This window comes from Papio anubis, chromosome 7 (assembly GCF_008728515.1).
Source record: "Papio anubis isolate 15944 chromosome 7, Panubis1.0, whole genome shotgun sequence".
Taxonomy (NCBI): domain Eukaryota; kingdom Metazoa; phylum Chordata; class Mammalia; order Primates; family Cercopithecidae; genus Papio; species Papio anubis.
In genome coordinates, this window is record NC_044982.1 from 138115095 (window position 1) to 138133416 (window position 18322).

General features: G+C 37.7%; 1 protein-coding gene across 2 annotated transcripts in view; it reads left to right on the forward strand.

The window, feature by feature from the left end:
• Window positions 1–18322, forward strand: part of SECISBP2L (SECIS binding protein 2 like) — a 58225-nt gene that overhangs the window by 29345 nt on the left and 10558 nt on the right. For both annotated transcript variants that reach the window (XM_021940539.2, XM_021940540.2), the window contains 7 exons: window positions 411–578; window positions 725–866; window positions 4759–4928; window positions 5705–5837; window positions 8183–8345; window positions 16430–16650; window positions 17536–17690. In XM_021940539.2, the coding sequence (XP_021796231.1) occupies window positions 411–578; window positions 725–866; window positions 4759–4928; window positions 5705–5837; window positions 8183–8345; window positions 16430–16650; window positions 17536–17690 (1152 nt within the window). The remainder of the gene's footprint in view (window positions 1–410; window positions 579–724; window positions 867–4758; window positions 4929–5704; window positions 5838–8182; window positions 8346–16429; window positions 16651–17535; window positions 17691–18322) is intronic.

Below are 18322 nucleotides of genomic sequence, written 5' to 3' on the forward strand. Positions count from 1 at the left end.
GCATAGCCTGCACAAAGATAATTCCCTATGAAATCCACAGTTCTGTTACTAAAGCACCATTAATTAAATGATATCATCATGCAACATACAGTCTGTACTGAAATTTTCCCAGTTGTTTCAAAATTTTACTTTGGAGATATTTTGTTTTATTTCATTCAAGGATCCAGGCAACCATCACCCTCTGCATTAAGCTGTTTTGTCCCTTTATTATTTCCCAGTCTGAAATGGTCCCACTGTCAAATCCTGTTCTTTATGACATTGAATTCTTTCTTTTTTTTTCTGTAATGACATTGAATTCTTTGAAGAGTCTAGTCCAGTTATACTGCAGAACATCCCACATTCTGGATCCTTTTTCCTTATGATTGACTTTTATGGGGTCACTAACAAATGTTTTTTTCTGGTTATCATAGTTGGATGATTTACCTGAAAACTCACCAATCAATATAGTTCAGACTCCAATTCCCATTACCACCTCAGTTCCGAAACGTGCAAAAAGTCAGAAGAAGAAAGCTTTAGCAGCAGCCCTTGCCACAGCTCAAGAATATTCAGAAATAAGTATGGAGCAAAAAAAATTACAGGTACATATTCCTTTTTATGAACAAATGCGATACTTTACTTGCTAGGTTCGATGGAATAAATAGAAGGAGTGATAAATATAGTCATCTTAAAATGCCACACTTTGATACTGTAACAAAAGCATTAATTTTTTATATTTATTTTGTAGGAAGCTTTATCAAAAGCAGCTGGAAAAAAGAATAAAACACCTGTGCAGCTAGATTTGGGGGACATGTTAGCTGCTCTGGAAAAACAACAGCAAGCAATGAAAGCACGGCAAATTACTAACACCAGACCTCTGTCATATACAGGTGATGTCATTAGTCTGAGCAATTTGCTGTTTGTCTCTGGTAATATATGTTAGATGTTTTGTCTCTGGTAATATATGTTAGAAATTTTAAAAGTTTTATATATGTATGTATATATGTATGTATATATGTGTGTGTGTGTGTGTGTGTGTATATATGTATGTGTGTTTGTGTGTGTGTATTTTAAGTAAGTCAGCTTAAACCACAAACCTTGAAATTCTCCATGCTCCTTTTCTTTCCACACCTAGTCCTTTAACATATCCTGTCTGTCCTGCCTGCAAAACATATCCATACTCTAACTACTCACCAGATTTCCTGCCACCACAGTAGCCCCCATTATTGTATAATACTATACTGAGTAGCCTCCTTACTACTACTTGTTTTTCCCTCCCCCCAACCTCTAGTCTGTGTTAAAAGAAGTGACCTTTTTAAAATGTAAGCAGGATTATATCACTTCACTGCTCAGAATCCTCTAATAGTGCTTCATTTCACTTGGCATGAAGCCAGGCTCCTAACTAAAGCCATATTTTAGCTGACCCTATTACCTTTTTGCCTTTGTCACCATTTTGTCCTAACACACTCTGCTCTAGCCATGTTAGCAGTCCTCAGACACACCCAGCCTGATCCTAGCTCAGTATCTGTGGGCTTGCTATTCCCTTTACCTCAGACGCTCTTTCCCCAGGTATCAGCATAGTTTGCTTCCCTCAGGTTCTTTAGATCTCTGCATAAATGTCAGTTGGTATGCATTTTGACTCACCCAAATTTTTTTCTTTTTCAAAATTGAAATTTAAAAAATCACAAGTAATCTGGCTTTCTTACGTTATCCAGTTTAAAACTCACTTGCAAACAAGGGTTTTTATCAGATTGTGTGTGTGTATATGGGAAAATGATCTGGCTTTCTACTGAAACAGTAATTTCTATTTTAACAAACCTTGTCAGATTTAGAGCTCAGCTTTTCCATGTTCCCTCATTTCTTTTCATTGTCTTTTTAGAGGGTGAGGAATAGAACAAAGGAACAGGAAAGGTACCAATGTACAGTACCAGCACCGATGCTGAGAGGCAAAATTGAATTTTGTGTTTCTTCTGATCCTGTGTGAAGGGACTATTACTTATTAGAAAGATAAATTACAATGTATAATTTTAACCTGTGTGCAAAATGTTTAAACCTATCTAGTTACCAGTCCACTGTCAACCTTTGCTTTGAGTAACTATTATTACAAATAGTACTGAATGTGTATAAAGCTTTAGACTTGCATGTTGAGCTGGGGAGAGTGGCAGTAATCTCTCACTGAAGAGGAAAAGTAGGGAATAAAACTGAGTTAGCAGTGTTCTGGAGGGGTGTGGCCTAGTAGCTAAAAGCAGGGGCTCTGGAATCCAGTTGCCTTTGTTTAAATCCTGTTCTTCCATGTGTTTCACTGGCAAGTTACTTAACCTTCCTGTGCTTCAGTTTCCTCACATTAATGTGAGAGTACCTGCTTCAGGATTGTCTTGAGAATTAGATGAGATGATATATGTAAAGTACTTAGAGTATCCGGGTTATAATCACTCAATAAATGTTTAATATTATTATGGAGATGAGATTGTTAACCTGTGATACGTCAGATGGCTTATTACAACTTCGATTTATTTAGTAACTGTTAATGTATTTGTTTATATATGTACAGATATACAGTATATATACCGTATATATTATATGCATATATACAGTGTATGTACCGTATATATTATATACATATATGGTATATAATGTATATATGTTATATGTGCAGTATACTGTATATGTTATATTATATATGGCATATATACTATATACAATACACTATATATGTAATATACATATATACAGTATATACTGCTAAATATATGTTTGTATATACACATACTGTTAATATACATATATAAACATATTTAGCAGTTGCTAAATGTTAATATATAATTATTAGAAATTATATAACTATATATTGTTTTATATATATCTTTTTAAATATATGTATACCCATATATACACATGTTCAAGAAAAGGATGAAACTGATCATGATGAAGAAGGATTATAGGGATATGATGGATCTGGAAACAGGTCAATGATGACTCCAAACTCTCTGTCTTGGATGACTGTGGTGGTGATAAGGGCTGCGATGTTACTACACAAGATAGGGATTATAGAAGAATTTTGTTGGGAAGAGCAGATGCTGCCTATTGTATTTTAAATGCTAGCACGGGAGATTCTGGTGGTTCCTATTTAGCATATAGTTATGAATGTATAGTTTAGGTTACAAGTCAGTGAGTTTCAAATACAGATGATTGTTGAAGCTGTGGAAATCAGATTGTTGGGGGAAAGAAAAATTAGGAAAAAGATGTTCACAGACAAAGCCTTGTGGAATGCTCACATTTAAAGGATGAGAGGAAGAAGAACAAGAAACATAGATTTGAGAAAGAATAAGAAAAATAAAGGAGTGTAATGTTACAGAAGGCAAGGATAGAATTTTGAGGAAAAGGATGTAGTCCTTGGTACCAAATGCTGAAGAAAACTAGAGTGAAGAGTCAGAGAATTATATTTGGCAATTGCAAGATTATATGTGACCTTGACAATAAGTTTCAGGAGAATGGGTTGGGCAGAGGTCAAATTGTAATAATTTGAAAAGTGATAATGAGAGAAAAACTGTTTAGAAGTTTAATAGGGAAGGAAAGGGGAATGATGGCACTTTAGCTTGAAGGGAAGTCAGTCAAGGGAAGGGTTTAGTTGGTTTGTCTTTTTAAAAAACCCTTTCTTAGTTTTAGATAGAAAAATTTTAGCATCTTATTAGGGGATCAAGAAAAAAAGTCAAGGGTCGGGGAGGAACTTGAAAGATGCAAGGGTATAGGAATAGAGTTAGATCCTAGAGAAACTGAGATAGGATATTAAGAATAGAGACAGTCAGTGAGCCTTGGACACGAGTAAGGATGTCTGCCACCCCCTTTCAGGTGGTTTGTAAGTTTGTATTGGATAGCATCTTCTCAGGGAAGTGGCAGGAAAGCTCTGCTAGAGTGAGAGGATTGAGGTTGGGGATTTAGGAATAGTAAAGGATTGGAAAAAGCCCGTGTAAACTGAGGGTATCAGCCAGACATGAAAGAATTACTGAGGCCAGGTGCAGCGGCTCACGCCTGTAATCCCAGCACTTTGGGAGGCTGGTGCAGGTGGATCACAAGGTCAAGAGATTGAGACCATCCTGGCCAACATGGTGAAACCCTGTTTCTACTAAAAATACGAAAATTAGCTGGGCATGGTGGTATGTGCCTGTAGTCGCAGCTACTCGGGAGGCTGAGGCAGGAGAATTGCTTGAACCCAGGAGGCAGAGATTTCAGTGAGCCGAGATCGTGCCACTGCACTCCAGCCTGGGCGACAGAGTGAGACTCCATCTCAAAAAATAAATAAATAAATAAAAATAATTACTGAATGGGACTGAGTACAGCTGAGTGGGTAAAATCATCTTTCTTTACTGACCAACTGAAATAAGGAGAGAAGTGATAGATAAGATATCTTACATAAGGACAAATACCAGATTCAGTAGGAATAAGAACGAGTGCAGCATTGTGAAGTTTCAAAGGTAGAATGGTTCTGACTGAAGACCAGTTGCAAGGAATTGCCATGTCTGAGGGTTGTACAGTAGAGTAGAACTAATTATTTATCCCTCTAATGGACCTCTAAATTGGTTCATTGCATTGGCTTAGTCTCTAAAGGATAGGTAAAAGCTGTATCTGAGGGACACTGCCTAGCCATGTGTAGTGCTCCTACTGTTATGATGTCGTTTTTTCCATGGGAGGAGGATGTTCTTGTTTTTGTAGTTATCATTGGAAATTTTGAAAGTATGTGGGATTGGCCCTAATGGTGAAACTAATGTTCCTTTTTGTTTTTAGTGGTTACTGCAGCTTCTTTTCACACTAAAGACTCTACTAATAGAAAACCTTTAACCAAAAGTCAGCCCTGTTTGACATCCTTTAATTCTGTGGACATTGCTTCTTCTAAAGCAAAAAAAGGAAAAGAGAAGGAAATAGCAAAACTAAAACGACCCACAGCACTTAAAAAGGTAAACCAAAATCTGGTGGGATATTTATTTTATAAGATGAATAAAGATTTTAATCTGTTTTGTAAAAGTAGGTTGTGGTGTCTTAGCTAACGGATTGTTGTGAGAAGTATTCATACACATGAATCTTGACGATAATGTGTTAATTAGAAGCTCAGGATATCATCAGTATCATGACTGTCTTTCTGTGTAGAACGGGACCCTGGAAAATGAATTATTTCTATAAAGTTAAAAAAAAGTTAAATATTTAGTATCCCGGAACATTAGACTCCAGGAATCAGAAGCCCTGGATTTCAGTACTAAGTTCAGTGCTATATGTCATTTTAGGCAACCATTTTACTCTCATCCTTCTCATCTATAAATTGGGCATCATATTTTATTTAACTCACCATTGTTAAGAGGTTCAAAATGAGATAATTTGGTTCCAGATAATTGAAAACTGTAGAATGTCAATCAAGTGTAACTGTATGACCTGGGTTCTAAACTTTTTAATTTACCCTTTTTTTTTTTTGGAAACTAGTTTGTCACCCAGGATTTAAAGAATCAGATGGGTATGGTTTGATAGCTGTATATTCTATAATATAATTGCTTTTCTTTATTTTGTGTGCAGTACTTCCTTCAAGTTACAGTGTCTGAAATAACATTTGCCTTTTTGCCAGTTAGCCAAACTTCTCATGTTCATGTTTAAGTGAACTACTATACCTGTGTTTAATGTATATTGTCATCATTTGTACATAGTTGAAGAGTTATCAGTAATTAAAGACTGGTATAACTTTTAGGTTATTTTAAAAGAAAGAGAGGAAAAGAAGGGGCGCTTAACTGTGGACCATAATCTTTTGGGATCTGAGGAACCAACAGAAATGCACTTAGATTTTATTGATGATTTGCCACAGGAGATTGTTTCCCAGGAAGGTAAGGAGGTCCCCCTTTCTCCCCTCTCATGGAATGGTCTGAAATATTTTAATAGATATGTAAGCTATCACTAGTTATGCTCCTGATTGAAAGATGTGCTCCATATTTTACATAAATCTCTTTATTTTTTAGAGTGGTTTCTTTTAAAGATGCTTTTGTAGGGAGATGGTTAAAGAGAAGGGGACAGATGTTATATAGTAGGCCTATGACATTTTTGAGGCTTAAATCCTGAATTTGTAGTGAACCCTCAAAATTAAGATCTCACGAATGCACGAGATCTCTGGAATTGTCACAAGTATTTTCATTTTGTTTTCTTTTACGTCCAGAACACTGTTGGCTATCTTTCTTTGTGGGGCTATTTTTCATCGAGTCATTTTTGTTGATTTTCTTGCTTTTGTGGAATTAATACATATGCCACAATGCCACAATGAATGCAATTGCAAAGCAGAATCTAGTTGGTCAGTAAGATTCAGTGTCATACATTAAGTAGCAACACATGATTCCAATTGGTAACTTAGCAAAACCACAGATTTCTTCTAATATTTATACCACCACAGAAGAAATATTTTTCTGCTAGTATATCTTTATTGCCCAAGTTTTTGCAACACATTTAAATCTGGTTTACATGTAGATTAAGCAACAATGTTTCATTGTTTTTAGAAAAATGAGTTGATTTCTAAGGATTGTTCACCAGAGAAGTTTGTTTAGGGTTCGCTTTTATTCTCAGTTTAATGATTCCCTGTTTTTAGGTGTAATCATCCATCCATTCATTCAGCAAATGTTTACTGAATGCTTACCCCATGTATTTTAGTAACTAGAGTAGCAAGAGGACGTTGCGGAATGTAATAAAGATATATATATAGTAGACAGGTCCTGCTGTTGAAGAACTTACAGCCTAGTAGGAAGGTAAGAAGATACATGTGGGCTGGGCGCAGTGGCTCACGCCTATAATCCTAACACTTTGGGAAGCCAAGATGGGCAGATCTCTTGAGCTCAGGAGTTCGAGACCAGCCTGGGCAACAAGGCGAAACCCTGTCTCTACAAAAAAAAATAGAATTAGCTGGGCATGTTGACTTACGCTTACAGTCCAAGCTACTTGGGGCACTAAAGTGGGAGGATTGGTTGAACCCAGGAGGTCGAGACTGCAATGAGTGGAGATCATGCCACTGCACTCCAGCCCGGATGACAAAGTGAGACCCTGTATCAAAAAGAAAGAAAGAAAAAAAAAAAACCATGTGTAACTTTGCTAATTAATGGACTAGATATACAAATACGAGCTAATTTCTTGAGTTTGGCTGTTTGGGAAAGAAGCAGTAACTAAACGAAGGAGACAGTAGAGTCAAGAAATGGCATTTAATAATGTGGCTTCTTGAACACAGAAGCAAAGACCAAATAAGAGAGAAACCGGAGTGGTGCCTGGAGAATCAGGAGTGGTGTGGAGAGGGTGAGGTAGAATTTGTCAATGCCAGCAATAATGGGAAGTTTAAAAAAATAAAAAAAAAAAAAAGATTTCTAAGAAATAGATGGAAAACTAGAAATGAGGAAGTGAGTAATGTGATCTGGAAAGAGGTATAGATTTTTTTGTGTGTGTACGTGTGATAGAATCTCTGTTGTTGCCCAGGCTGGAGTGCAGTGGCGCGATCTCGGCTCGCTGCAACCTCCACCTCCCGGGTTCAAGCTATTCTTCTGCCTTAGCCTCCCGAGTAGCTGGGACTACAGGCATGTGCCACCATGCCCAGCTAATTTATTTGCATTTTTAGTAGAGACGGGGTTTCACCATGTTGGCCAGACTGGTCTTGAACCCTGGACCTCAAGTAATCTTCTGCCTTGGCCTCCCAGAGTGCTGGGATTACAGTCATGAGCCACCAGGCCTGGCCTAAGAGGTGCAGATTTTTGCTTTTTAATGTAAATTCTCTAGGAATACATGTTTTAGATAATGTATATTCTTCTTCGCCCCTGTGGAGACTTCTGGGCTATGCTTAACTTTTGAGAGAGAAGAAATTTTTTTTTTTTAAGAGATGGAAGTCTCACAGTGTTTCTCAGGCTGACCTGAAACTTCCAGATTCAAGCGATTTTCTCACCTCACCCTCCCGAGTAGCTGGGACCACAGGCATGCACCACCTCACCTGGCTAAGAGTATACTTCAACAGACAATAGGAGAATTTAATTTTTTTAGTGTATGGAACATGTTTATTTATGATATGAAAAATGCCCACTTTATTAGCTTCTGGAAAATCTGGAAATGACCCAAAAGACAACGGCCATTCTAAATTACATTGATCAACGTAGAGCTTTTCAGCATTTGAAGTTTCTAAATTTTTTCCCTTCACTCCACATCTCCACAGATACTGGACTGAGCATGCCCAGTGATACTTCACTCTCTCCAGCAAGTCAGAACTCTCCGTACTGTATGACACCTGTGTCACAAGGCTCTCCAGCTAGTTCTGGAATAGGCAGTCCAATGGCATCTTCAACAATAACCAAAATCCACAGCAAAAGATTTAGAGAGTAAGTTTTATACTCATTATTGAGGTTGAATAGTTTAAGGATCTTGATTGTAGTTGTGAATTTAGTATTGTCATTGTTACTCAGTGAGTCGAGCAGACAAAACACTAGAGATCTTTAAGTCCTTTCGGATTTTGTTTAACAGCTGAGTTTATTTATTTAAAGCATTGCCTCTGTCTGCTGTTAGTATTCACGTGAGAGTGATTTGACAGTAAGTATATTCTCTTTATATCAGATAGTATTTCTATTTTAGAAATCTAGACTCTTAACATCTTATATATTAAATGTTGTACTATCAGTTTTCCTCCTACAACTGCTTTTGCTTTTTTGTTTATATTATTGTCCCTTCAAAAGATCACTCTAATCAATTAATAATAGGTTTCTAAGACCCTGTTATATGAAATGAACCTATTACATAAAACTATTTGTGCAAGTATTTCTAAGTTCTTAAATTGAGATAACTGGGGGATCACGGAATATGATACCCCATCTGTGGATAGCTTTAACAGTTATTGCTGTGAAAGATTTTTAAGATTTTAACATTTATGTTGATGAATTAATTTTACCTTTAGAAATGACATATGAAAGAATCCCAGGGTGAAAGTATAATCTGAGTCCAAATTACTTTGGTTTATTCTGTTCCATTTCCTTATACCATTGTTTTTGAGCAAATACTTCTTGCCTAACTTTGGAAAGCTAATTAAATGTCAAATCACAGATATGGAGCAAATGAAACACTTGGGGGATAAAATGTTATGTATGAAATGAACAGCTTGAAGGAAAAAAGGAAAAAAAGAATGAAGAAAATTGCATTTTGGGATGTTCTAGTCTGATTGCATTCTTGAATTTGGCATACTTTGACAGTTAAATGTTCCTCAGTCTCTCCATTTATATATATTCTTCTGAAGTAGTGTCATACTTGTACTTATTTAATTATTTTTCACAGAAATACAAAAAATTCCACTGCAAATTGTTTTGCACCAAAGAAGAACAGGCACAGATTTTCCCACTATATAATATAATTTAAAAGTAGAAATTTGCTTGCCTTGGTTATTCATAGGTAAGAAACACCAATTCTCCCTATTAAGTACCTGCTTATGGTAGACATGAGGGACGATTACTAGAAAAGATGGAAAGAGCATACAGGAGAAGTATATACTTAGATGATTTCTTTATCCCAGAAATTAGGTACTTTAGTGGCCTCACACTTCTGACTTTCTGTTTCTCATGTTATAGTCATACATAATTTCACAGAGAGCCCTATTCATTTGCTTTGTCTGATGTAGAGGCATGTGATTTTTACCTCATGACCTCTTTGGTTTTGGCTTCAGTTTAATTATTGAATTCATCCTCCATAGCCATAAATTTTCGGAGCTCTAGGGACCCTTGAGGCCATTTTACCTAGCTCCTTATTTTTATGACTGAGAAAGCCAATGCCCGGAAATCTATCCGAGCCCAGAGGAGGAATTGTTGGTAATAGGACATTCAGTTAGAAATCGTGTATCTTTCCTACTAGAAGCATCTTTAGTAACTCTTTACCAAAATCATTTGTTTTTATCTAATAGCAGCTGTCATTTGGTTTATATCCTTAGGAATTTAATAATTAGTAATTCTTATAGTCCTTAGGTTAACTTATCCTTTACATAAAATCTATCCGAATCAAGCTTGGCAAAGCCGCTGTAGCCAGACTGCCTCTCTAGATCCCTCCTCTCTGGGCATGGCATCTCTGAAAGAAAGGCAGCAGCCCCAGTCACGGGCTTACAGAGAAAACTCCCATCTGCCTGGATCAGAGCACCTGGGGGAAGGGGCAGCTGTGGACGCAGCTTCAGCAGACTTAAGTGTTCCTGTCTGCTGGCTCTGAAAGGAGCAGCGGATCTCCCAGCACAGCATTTGAGCTCTGCTAAGGGACAGACTGCCTCCTCAAGTGGGTCCCTGACCCCCGAGCCTCTGAATGGGAAACACCTCCCAGCAGGGGTTGACAGAAACCTCATAACAGGAGAGCTCCGGCTGGCATCTGGTGGGTGCCCTTCTGGGACGAAGCTTCCAGAGGAAGGAACTGGCAGCAATCTTTGCTGTTCTGTAGCCTCTGCTGGTGATACCCAGGCAAAAAGGGTCTGGAGTGGACCTCCAGCAAACTCCAGCAGACCTGCAGCAGAGGGGCCTGACTGTTAGAAGGAAAACTAACAAACAGAAAGGAATAGCATCAACATCAACAAAAAGGATGTCCACACAAAAACCCCACTGAAGGTCACCAACATCAAAGACCAAAGGTAGATAAATCCACAAAGATGAGGAAAAACCAGCACAAAAAGGCTGAAAATTCCAAAAACCAGAACGCCTCTTCTCCTCCAAAGGATCACAACTCCTCGCCAGCAAGGGAACAAAACTGGACGAAGAATGAGTTTGACAAATTGACAGAAGTAGGCTTCAGAAGGTGGGTAATAACAAACTCCTCCAAGCTAAAGGAGTATGTTCTACTTCAATGCAAGGAAGCTAAGAACCTTGAAAAAAGGTTAGAGGAATTGCTAACTAGAATAACTAGTTTAGAGAACATAATAAATTGCCTGATGGAGCTGAAAAACAGCACGAGAACTTTGTGAAGCATACACAAGTATCAATAGCTGAATCAATCGAGCGGAAGAAAGGATATCAGTGATTGAAGATGAAATTAATGAAATAAATTGTAAAGACAAGATTAGAGAAAAAAGAATGAAAAGGAACGAACAAAGCCTCCAAGAAATATGAAATATATGAAAAGGCCAAACCTACGTTAGATTGGTGTACTTGAAAGTGACGAGGAGAATGGAACCAAGTTGGAAAACACTCTTCAGGATATTATCCAGAACTTCCCCAACCTAGCATGACAGGCCAACATTCAAATTCAGGAAATACAGAGAACACCACAAAGATACTCCTCGAGAATAATAAGCCCAAGACACAAAGCATCAGATTCACCAAGGTTGAAATGAAGGAAAAAATGTTAAGGGCAGCCAGAGAGAAAGGCCGGGTTACCCACAAAGGGAAACCCAGCAGACTAACAGCAGATCTCTCTGCAGAAACCCTACAAGCCAGAGTGGGACCAATATTCAACATTCTTAAAAGAAAAGAATTTTCAACCCAGAATTTCAAATTCAGCCAAACTGAGCTTCATAAACAAAGGAGAAATAAAATCCTATACAGACAAGTAAATGCTGAGAGATTTTGTCACCACCAGGCCTCCCTTACAAGAGCTGCTGAAGGAAGCACTAAATATGGAAAGGAAAAACCAGTACCAGCCACTGTAAAAACATACTAAATTGTAGACCATCGACACTATGAAGAAACTGCATCAACTAAGGGGCAAAATAACCAGCTAGCATCATAATGACAGGATCAGATTCACACATAACAATATTAACTGTAAATGTAAATGGGCTAAATGCCCCAATTAAAAGACATGGACTGTCAAATTGGATAAAGAGTCAAGAGCCATTAGTGTCCTGTATTCAGGAGACCCATCTCACATGCAAAGACACACATAGGCTCAAAATAAAAGGATGGAGGAATATTTACCAAGCAAATGGAAAGCAAAAAAAAAAAAAAAAAAAAAAGCAAGGGTTGTAATCCTCCTCTCTGATAAAACAGACTTTAAACAAATAAGATCAAAAGAGACAAAGAAGGGCATTACATAATGGTAAAGGATCAGTGCATCAAGATGAGCTAACTATCCCAAATATATATGCACCCAATACAAGAGCACCCAGATTCATAAAGCAAGTTCTTAGAGACCTACAAAGAGACTTAGACTCCCACACAACAATAGTGGGAGACTTTTTTTTTTGAGATGGAGTCTTGCTCTGTCACCCAGGCTGGAGTGCAGTGGCACTATCTCAGCTCATTGCAACCTCCACCTCCCGAGTTCAAGCGATTCTCCTGCCTCAGCCTCCTGAATAGCTGGGACTACAGGCCCATGCCACCACGCCTGGCTAATTTTTGTATTTTTAGTAGAGACAGGGTTTCGCCATGTTGGCCAGGCTGGTCTTAGTGTTCTGACCTCAGGTGATCCACCCACCTTGGTCTCCCAAAGTGCTGGGATTACAGGCGTGAGCCACTGCACCCAGCCAATAGTGGGAGACTTTAATACCCCACTGTCAATATTAGACAGATCAACAAGACAGAAAATTAATAAGGATATTTAAGACTTGAACTCAGCTCTGGACCAAGCGGACCTATTAGACGTCTACGTAACTCTCCACCCCAAATCACAAATTATACATTCTTCTCAGCACCACATCGCACTTATTCTAAAATTGACCACATAATTGGAATGTAAAACCTTCCTCAGCAAATGCAAAAGAATGGAAATCATAAAAAACAGTCTCTCAAAACAAGTGCAGTCAAATTAGAACTCAGGATTAAGAAACTCACTCAAAACTGCACAACTACATGGAAATTGAACAACATGTTCCTGAATGACTACTGGGTAAATAACGAAATTAAGGCAGAGATAAATAAGTTCTTTGAAACCAATGAGAACAAAGACACAATGTACTAGAATCTCTGGGACACAGCTAAAGCAGTGTTTAGAGGAAAATTTATAGCACTAAATCCCCACAGGAGAAAGTGGGAAAGATCTCAGATCAACACCCTAACGTCACAATTAAAAGAACTAGAGAAGCAAGAGCAAACAAATTGAAAAACTAGCAGAAGAGAAGAAATAACTGAGATCAGAGCAGAACTAAAGGAGACAGAGACACAAAAAAAACCCTTCAAACAATCAGTGAATCTAGGAGCTGGTTTTTTGAAAAGGTTAACAAAATAGACCACTAGCCAGACTAATAGAAAAGAGAGAAGAATCAAATAGACACAATAAAAAATGATAAAGGGGATATCACCACTGATTCCATAGAAATACAAACTACCATCAGAGAATACTATAAACACCTCTATGCAAATAAACTAGAAAATCTAGAAGAAATGGATAATTTCCTGGACACATACACCCTCCCAAGACTAAACCAGGAAGAAGTCGAATCCCTGAATAGAGCAATAACAAGTTCTGAAATTGAGGCAGTAATTAATAGCCTACCAGCCAAAAACCCAGAACTGGATAGATTCACAGCTGAATTCTACCAGAGTTACAAAGAGGAGCTGGTACCATTCCTTCTGAAACTATTCCAAACAATAGAAAAAGAGGAACTCCTCCCTAACTCATTTTATGAGGCCTACTTCATCCTGATACCAAGACCTGGCAGACACACAACAGAAAAAGAAAATTTCAGGCCAATATCCCTGATGAACATCGATGCAAAAATCCTCAATAAAATACTGGCAAAACAAATGCAGCAGCACATCAAAAAGCTTATCCACCACGATCAAGTCGGCTTCATCCCTTCAATGCAAGGCTGGTCCACCATATGCAAATCAATAAACATAATCCATCACATAAAGAGATCCAATGATAAAACTCACATGATTATCTCAATAGATGCAGAAAAGCCCCTCAATAAAATTCAACAGCCCTTCATGCTAAAAACTCTCAAAAAACTAGGTATTGATGGAATGTATCTCAAAATAATAAGAGCTATTTGTGACAAACCTACAGCCAATATCATACTGAATGGGCAAAAGCTGGAAGCATTCCCTTTGAAAACCAACACAAGACAAGGATGCCCTCTCTCTCACCACTCCTATTCAACATAGTGTTGGAAGTTCTGGCCAGGGCAATCAGGCAAGAGAAAGAAATAAAGTGTATTCAAATAGGAAGAGAGGAAGTTGAATTGTCCCTGTTTGCAGATGACATGATTGTATATTTAGAAAACCCCATCGTCTCAGCCCCAAATCTCCTTAAGCTGATAAGCGACTTCAGCAAAGTCTCAGGATACAAAATCAATGTGCAAAAATCACAAGCATTCCTATACACCAATAATAGACAAACGGAGAGCCAAATCATGAGTGAAAACTCCCATTCACAGTTGCTACAAAGAGAATAAAATACCTAGGAATCCAACTTAACAAGGGATGTGAAGGACCTCTTCAAGGAGAACTACAAACCACTGCTCAAGGAAATGAGAGGACACAAACAAATGGAAAAACATTCCATACTCATGGATAGGAAGAATCAGTATTGTGAAAATGACCATACTGCCCAAAGTAATTTATAGATTCAGTGCTACCCCCATCAAGCTACCATAGACTTTATTGACAGAATTAGAAAAAACTACTTTAAACTTCATATGGAACCAAAAAAGAGTCCATATAGCCAAGACAACCCTAAACAAAAAGAACGAAGCTGGAGGCATCACACTACCTGACTTCAAACTTTACTACAAGGCTACAGTAACCAAAACAGCATGGTACTGGTACCAAAACAGATACATAGACCAATGGAACAGAACAGAGGCCTCAGAAGTAACTCCACACATCTACCACCTTCTGATCTTTGACAAACCTGACAAAAACAAGCAATGGGGAAAGGATTCCCTATTTAATAAATGCTGTTGGGAAAACTGGCTAGCCATATGCAGAAAACTAAAACGGGACCCCTTTCTTACACCTTATACAAAAGTTAACTCAAAATGGAGTAATGGCTTAAACATAAAACCTAAAACCATAAAAAACCTGGAAGAAAACCTAGGCAGTAGCATTCAGGACATAGGCATGGGCAAAGACTGCATGACTAAAACACCAAAAGTAATGGCAACAAAAGCCAAAATTGACAAATGGGATCTAGTTAAACTGAAGAGCTTCTGCACAGCAAAAGAAACTACCATCAGAGTGAACAGGCAGCCTACAGAATGGGAGAAAATTTTTGCAATCTATCCATCTGACAAAGGGCTAATATTAGAATCTACAAAGAACTTAAACAAATTTACAAGAAAAAAAACCCCATCAAAAAGTGGGCAAAGGATATGAACAGACACTTCTCAAAAGAAGACATTTATGCGGCCAAGAAACATGAAAACTCATCATCATTGGTCATTAGAGAAATGCAAGTCAAAACCACCATGAGATACCATCTCATGCCAGTTAGAATGGCAGTCATTAAAAAGTCAGGAAACAACAGACACTAGAGAGGATGCAGAGAAATAGGAATGCTTTTACACAGTTGGTATGAGTGTAAATTAGTTCAACCATTGTGGAAGACTGTGTCGATTCCTCAAGGATCTAGAATCAGAAATACCATTTGACCCAGCAATCGCATTACTGGGTCTATACCCAAAGGATTCTAAATCACTCTGCTATAAAGACACATGCACACGTATGTTTATTGCAGCACTATTCACAATAGCAAAGACTTGGAACCAACCCAAATGCCCATCAGTGATAGACTGGATAAAGAAAATGTGGCACATACACACCATGGAATACTATACAGCCATAAAAAAGGATGAGTTCATGTTCTTTGCAGGGACATGGATGAAGCTGGAAACCATGATTCTCAGCAAACTAACACAGGAACAGAAAACCAAACACTGCATGTTTTCACTCGTAAGTGGGAGTTGAACAATTAGAACACATGGACACGGGGAGGGGAACATCACACACTGGGGCCTGTCGGGGTGGGGGGTGGAGAGGGATAGCATTAGGATAAATACCTAATGTAGATGACAGGTTGATGGATGCAGCAAACCACCATGACACGTGTATACCTATGTAACAAACCTGCATATTCTGCACGTGTATCCCAGAACTTAAAGGATAATTAAAAAAAAAAAAAAAAAAGAATACAACATGGAAGACAACAAATATATTTGTTGATTTATCAGATATTTTTAAGTGCTTAGTATGTGCCTTTTTCTAGGTGATGGGGATAAAGTGATGAATAAAACCAGTGTCATAATAAAAGCAAGCATTTATTGAATACTTAAAAAAAATTTCGGAATCAAGTCTGCCTATTTGAAATGCAGAAACAAGGAATATCTGTATCACCCTTCTGTTTTTGTAATTGACTGAAGAATTTAAGAAGTTTTAAACACTTCTTTAAAAGACTTTTCATGAAAACTTCTTGCCAGATATATTTTCTCTTAGAGATATTTCCTTAAGGTAGTTTTATAACTATAGGGGAAAAATTAGGATGGAGTTACCCATTTTGGTTTTCTTTACAGGTATTGTAATCAGGTTCTTTGTAAAGAGATTGATGAATGTGTGACTCTTCTTCTCCAAGAGCTTGTCAGTTTCCAGGAACGCATCTACCAAAAAGATCCTGTGAGAGCAAAAGCAAGGAGACGACTCGTTATGGGTCTAAGAGAAGTTACCAAACATATGAAGTTAAACAAGATCAAGTGTGTTATAATTTCTCCAAACTGTGAAAAAATCCAGTCAAAAGGTATGCGCTTTTTGCTTTTGAAGTATTTTGATAGTATAGCTGTAGGATATTCAGTGAATATAAAGTGGAAGCCATATGTCTTTCTCATCAGAGTTTAGGTATAAAGCAGAATATTGGAGCATGAGAAAAGAAAATGCAGTCTTTCAATACCTGAAATTAAGTAGTAGAATTGAGACTGGATTGTAAATAAAATCCTCATGTATGAATACCAGTGGAAGATTTCAGTTTGGCCCACCAACTGTCCCTTCTGTTGTGATCAGATGGAGGTCTATCCAGAATGCATTTCTTTGGCAAATATATTCTGCTTTTAAAATTTTATGGTGGTGATTTGTCTCTCAGCAGCAGTTTCATTTAGAGGCACTTATGCAAACCAGCACACAAGTACTTTGAACTACATCATGCATCCTTATTTGTCCTTTTTGATGGGCAACTTTAGGTGACCATAGTAGACAAAGCAGGTAGAAGTAGTAGGCATATGCATGGCGAGGAATATCAGTGAGACCAGTAATGTATAATCGATCTCATTGCATTGTGAGAGATCTTTTCTTGAACTGAAAGATTTGCGAGTCAGCCATTAACAATTTGAATTAATTTCTTTATAATAAATATTTGCTGAATTGCAGTTTGATTGCTGCTATGCTAATCCCTATGGAGAAAGAAAAACACTGGATTTGAGGGAATTTGGAATTTAATAGGGGAGAAAGAAAATACATATATACTTCCATATGTAGTATAAAATCAAATAGGATAATGTGTGTAACAGCGTAAGTGCTACAAGCGTTCATAGAATTCTTTGCTGCAATGTTTTATGCTTTAGCTGTCGGGTGTGCAATTAGCTCCATGTAGGCAACAACTAAAAGCCTTTCTGTGTGTTGATTTTCTCAGGTGGTCTTGATGAGGCCCTCTATAATGTTATAGCCATGGCACGGGAACAAGAAATTCCTTTTGTGTTTGCCCTTGGAAGGAAAGCACTAGGACGCTGTGTGAACAAGCTGGTTCCTGTTAGCGTAGTGGGAATCTTCAACTACTTTGGTGCTGAGGTAAGAATTTAGAAGACACACACTCTTGCTCTCCAGCACATACATCCCCCAGATAGCACATTTTTCAATTGACATATGCCAGTGTTATGTTTAAGCATTTGAAGGAGTGAGTTGACAACCCTCAAAGAATGAGTGGAAATTTTTTGAGTATTACATTTCCTTTTTTAGTGGTGGAAAAGATTTATGTAGATGAATCCTAAAGCATTTTGAAAAGGTTTTAGTTCCTATTTCTGCCAAAGTGGTTTTTTCTTCCGGGCTCAACTGCATAGTACTTGGTAATTTATTTTACTGCTGGTTAAAGATATCTGATATTATGTAATGTAATTTCTTCAGTCTCTAGATGGGTATATTTTGTGCTACTAGGAATCAGGAGACAAAAGAATCCTTTAATTGGAAGGGATTTTCCTTTAGAAAATGGAATTTCTAAACCAATTGTCACAATAGTTGTACCCATGATACTATCAACCATCATCTCTCTGGCAATCTGCTAATATTGATCTTTATCTATAGGAGCTGATAATATAATGGTTATTAATTTAGCATAATGCTCATCAACTGTAGTGTTTAAGACTGTTTTTTTACGAAGGTGATTCTAAAGTACTTTGTGATATCATTGACAGACTGTTTTTGCC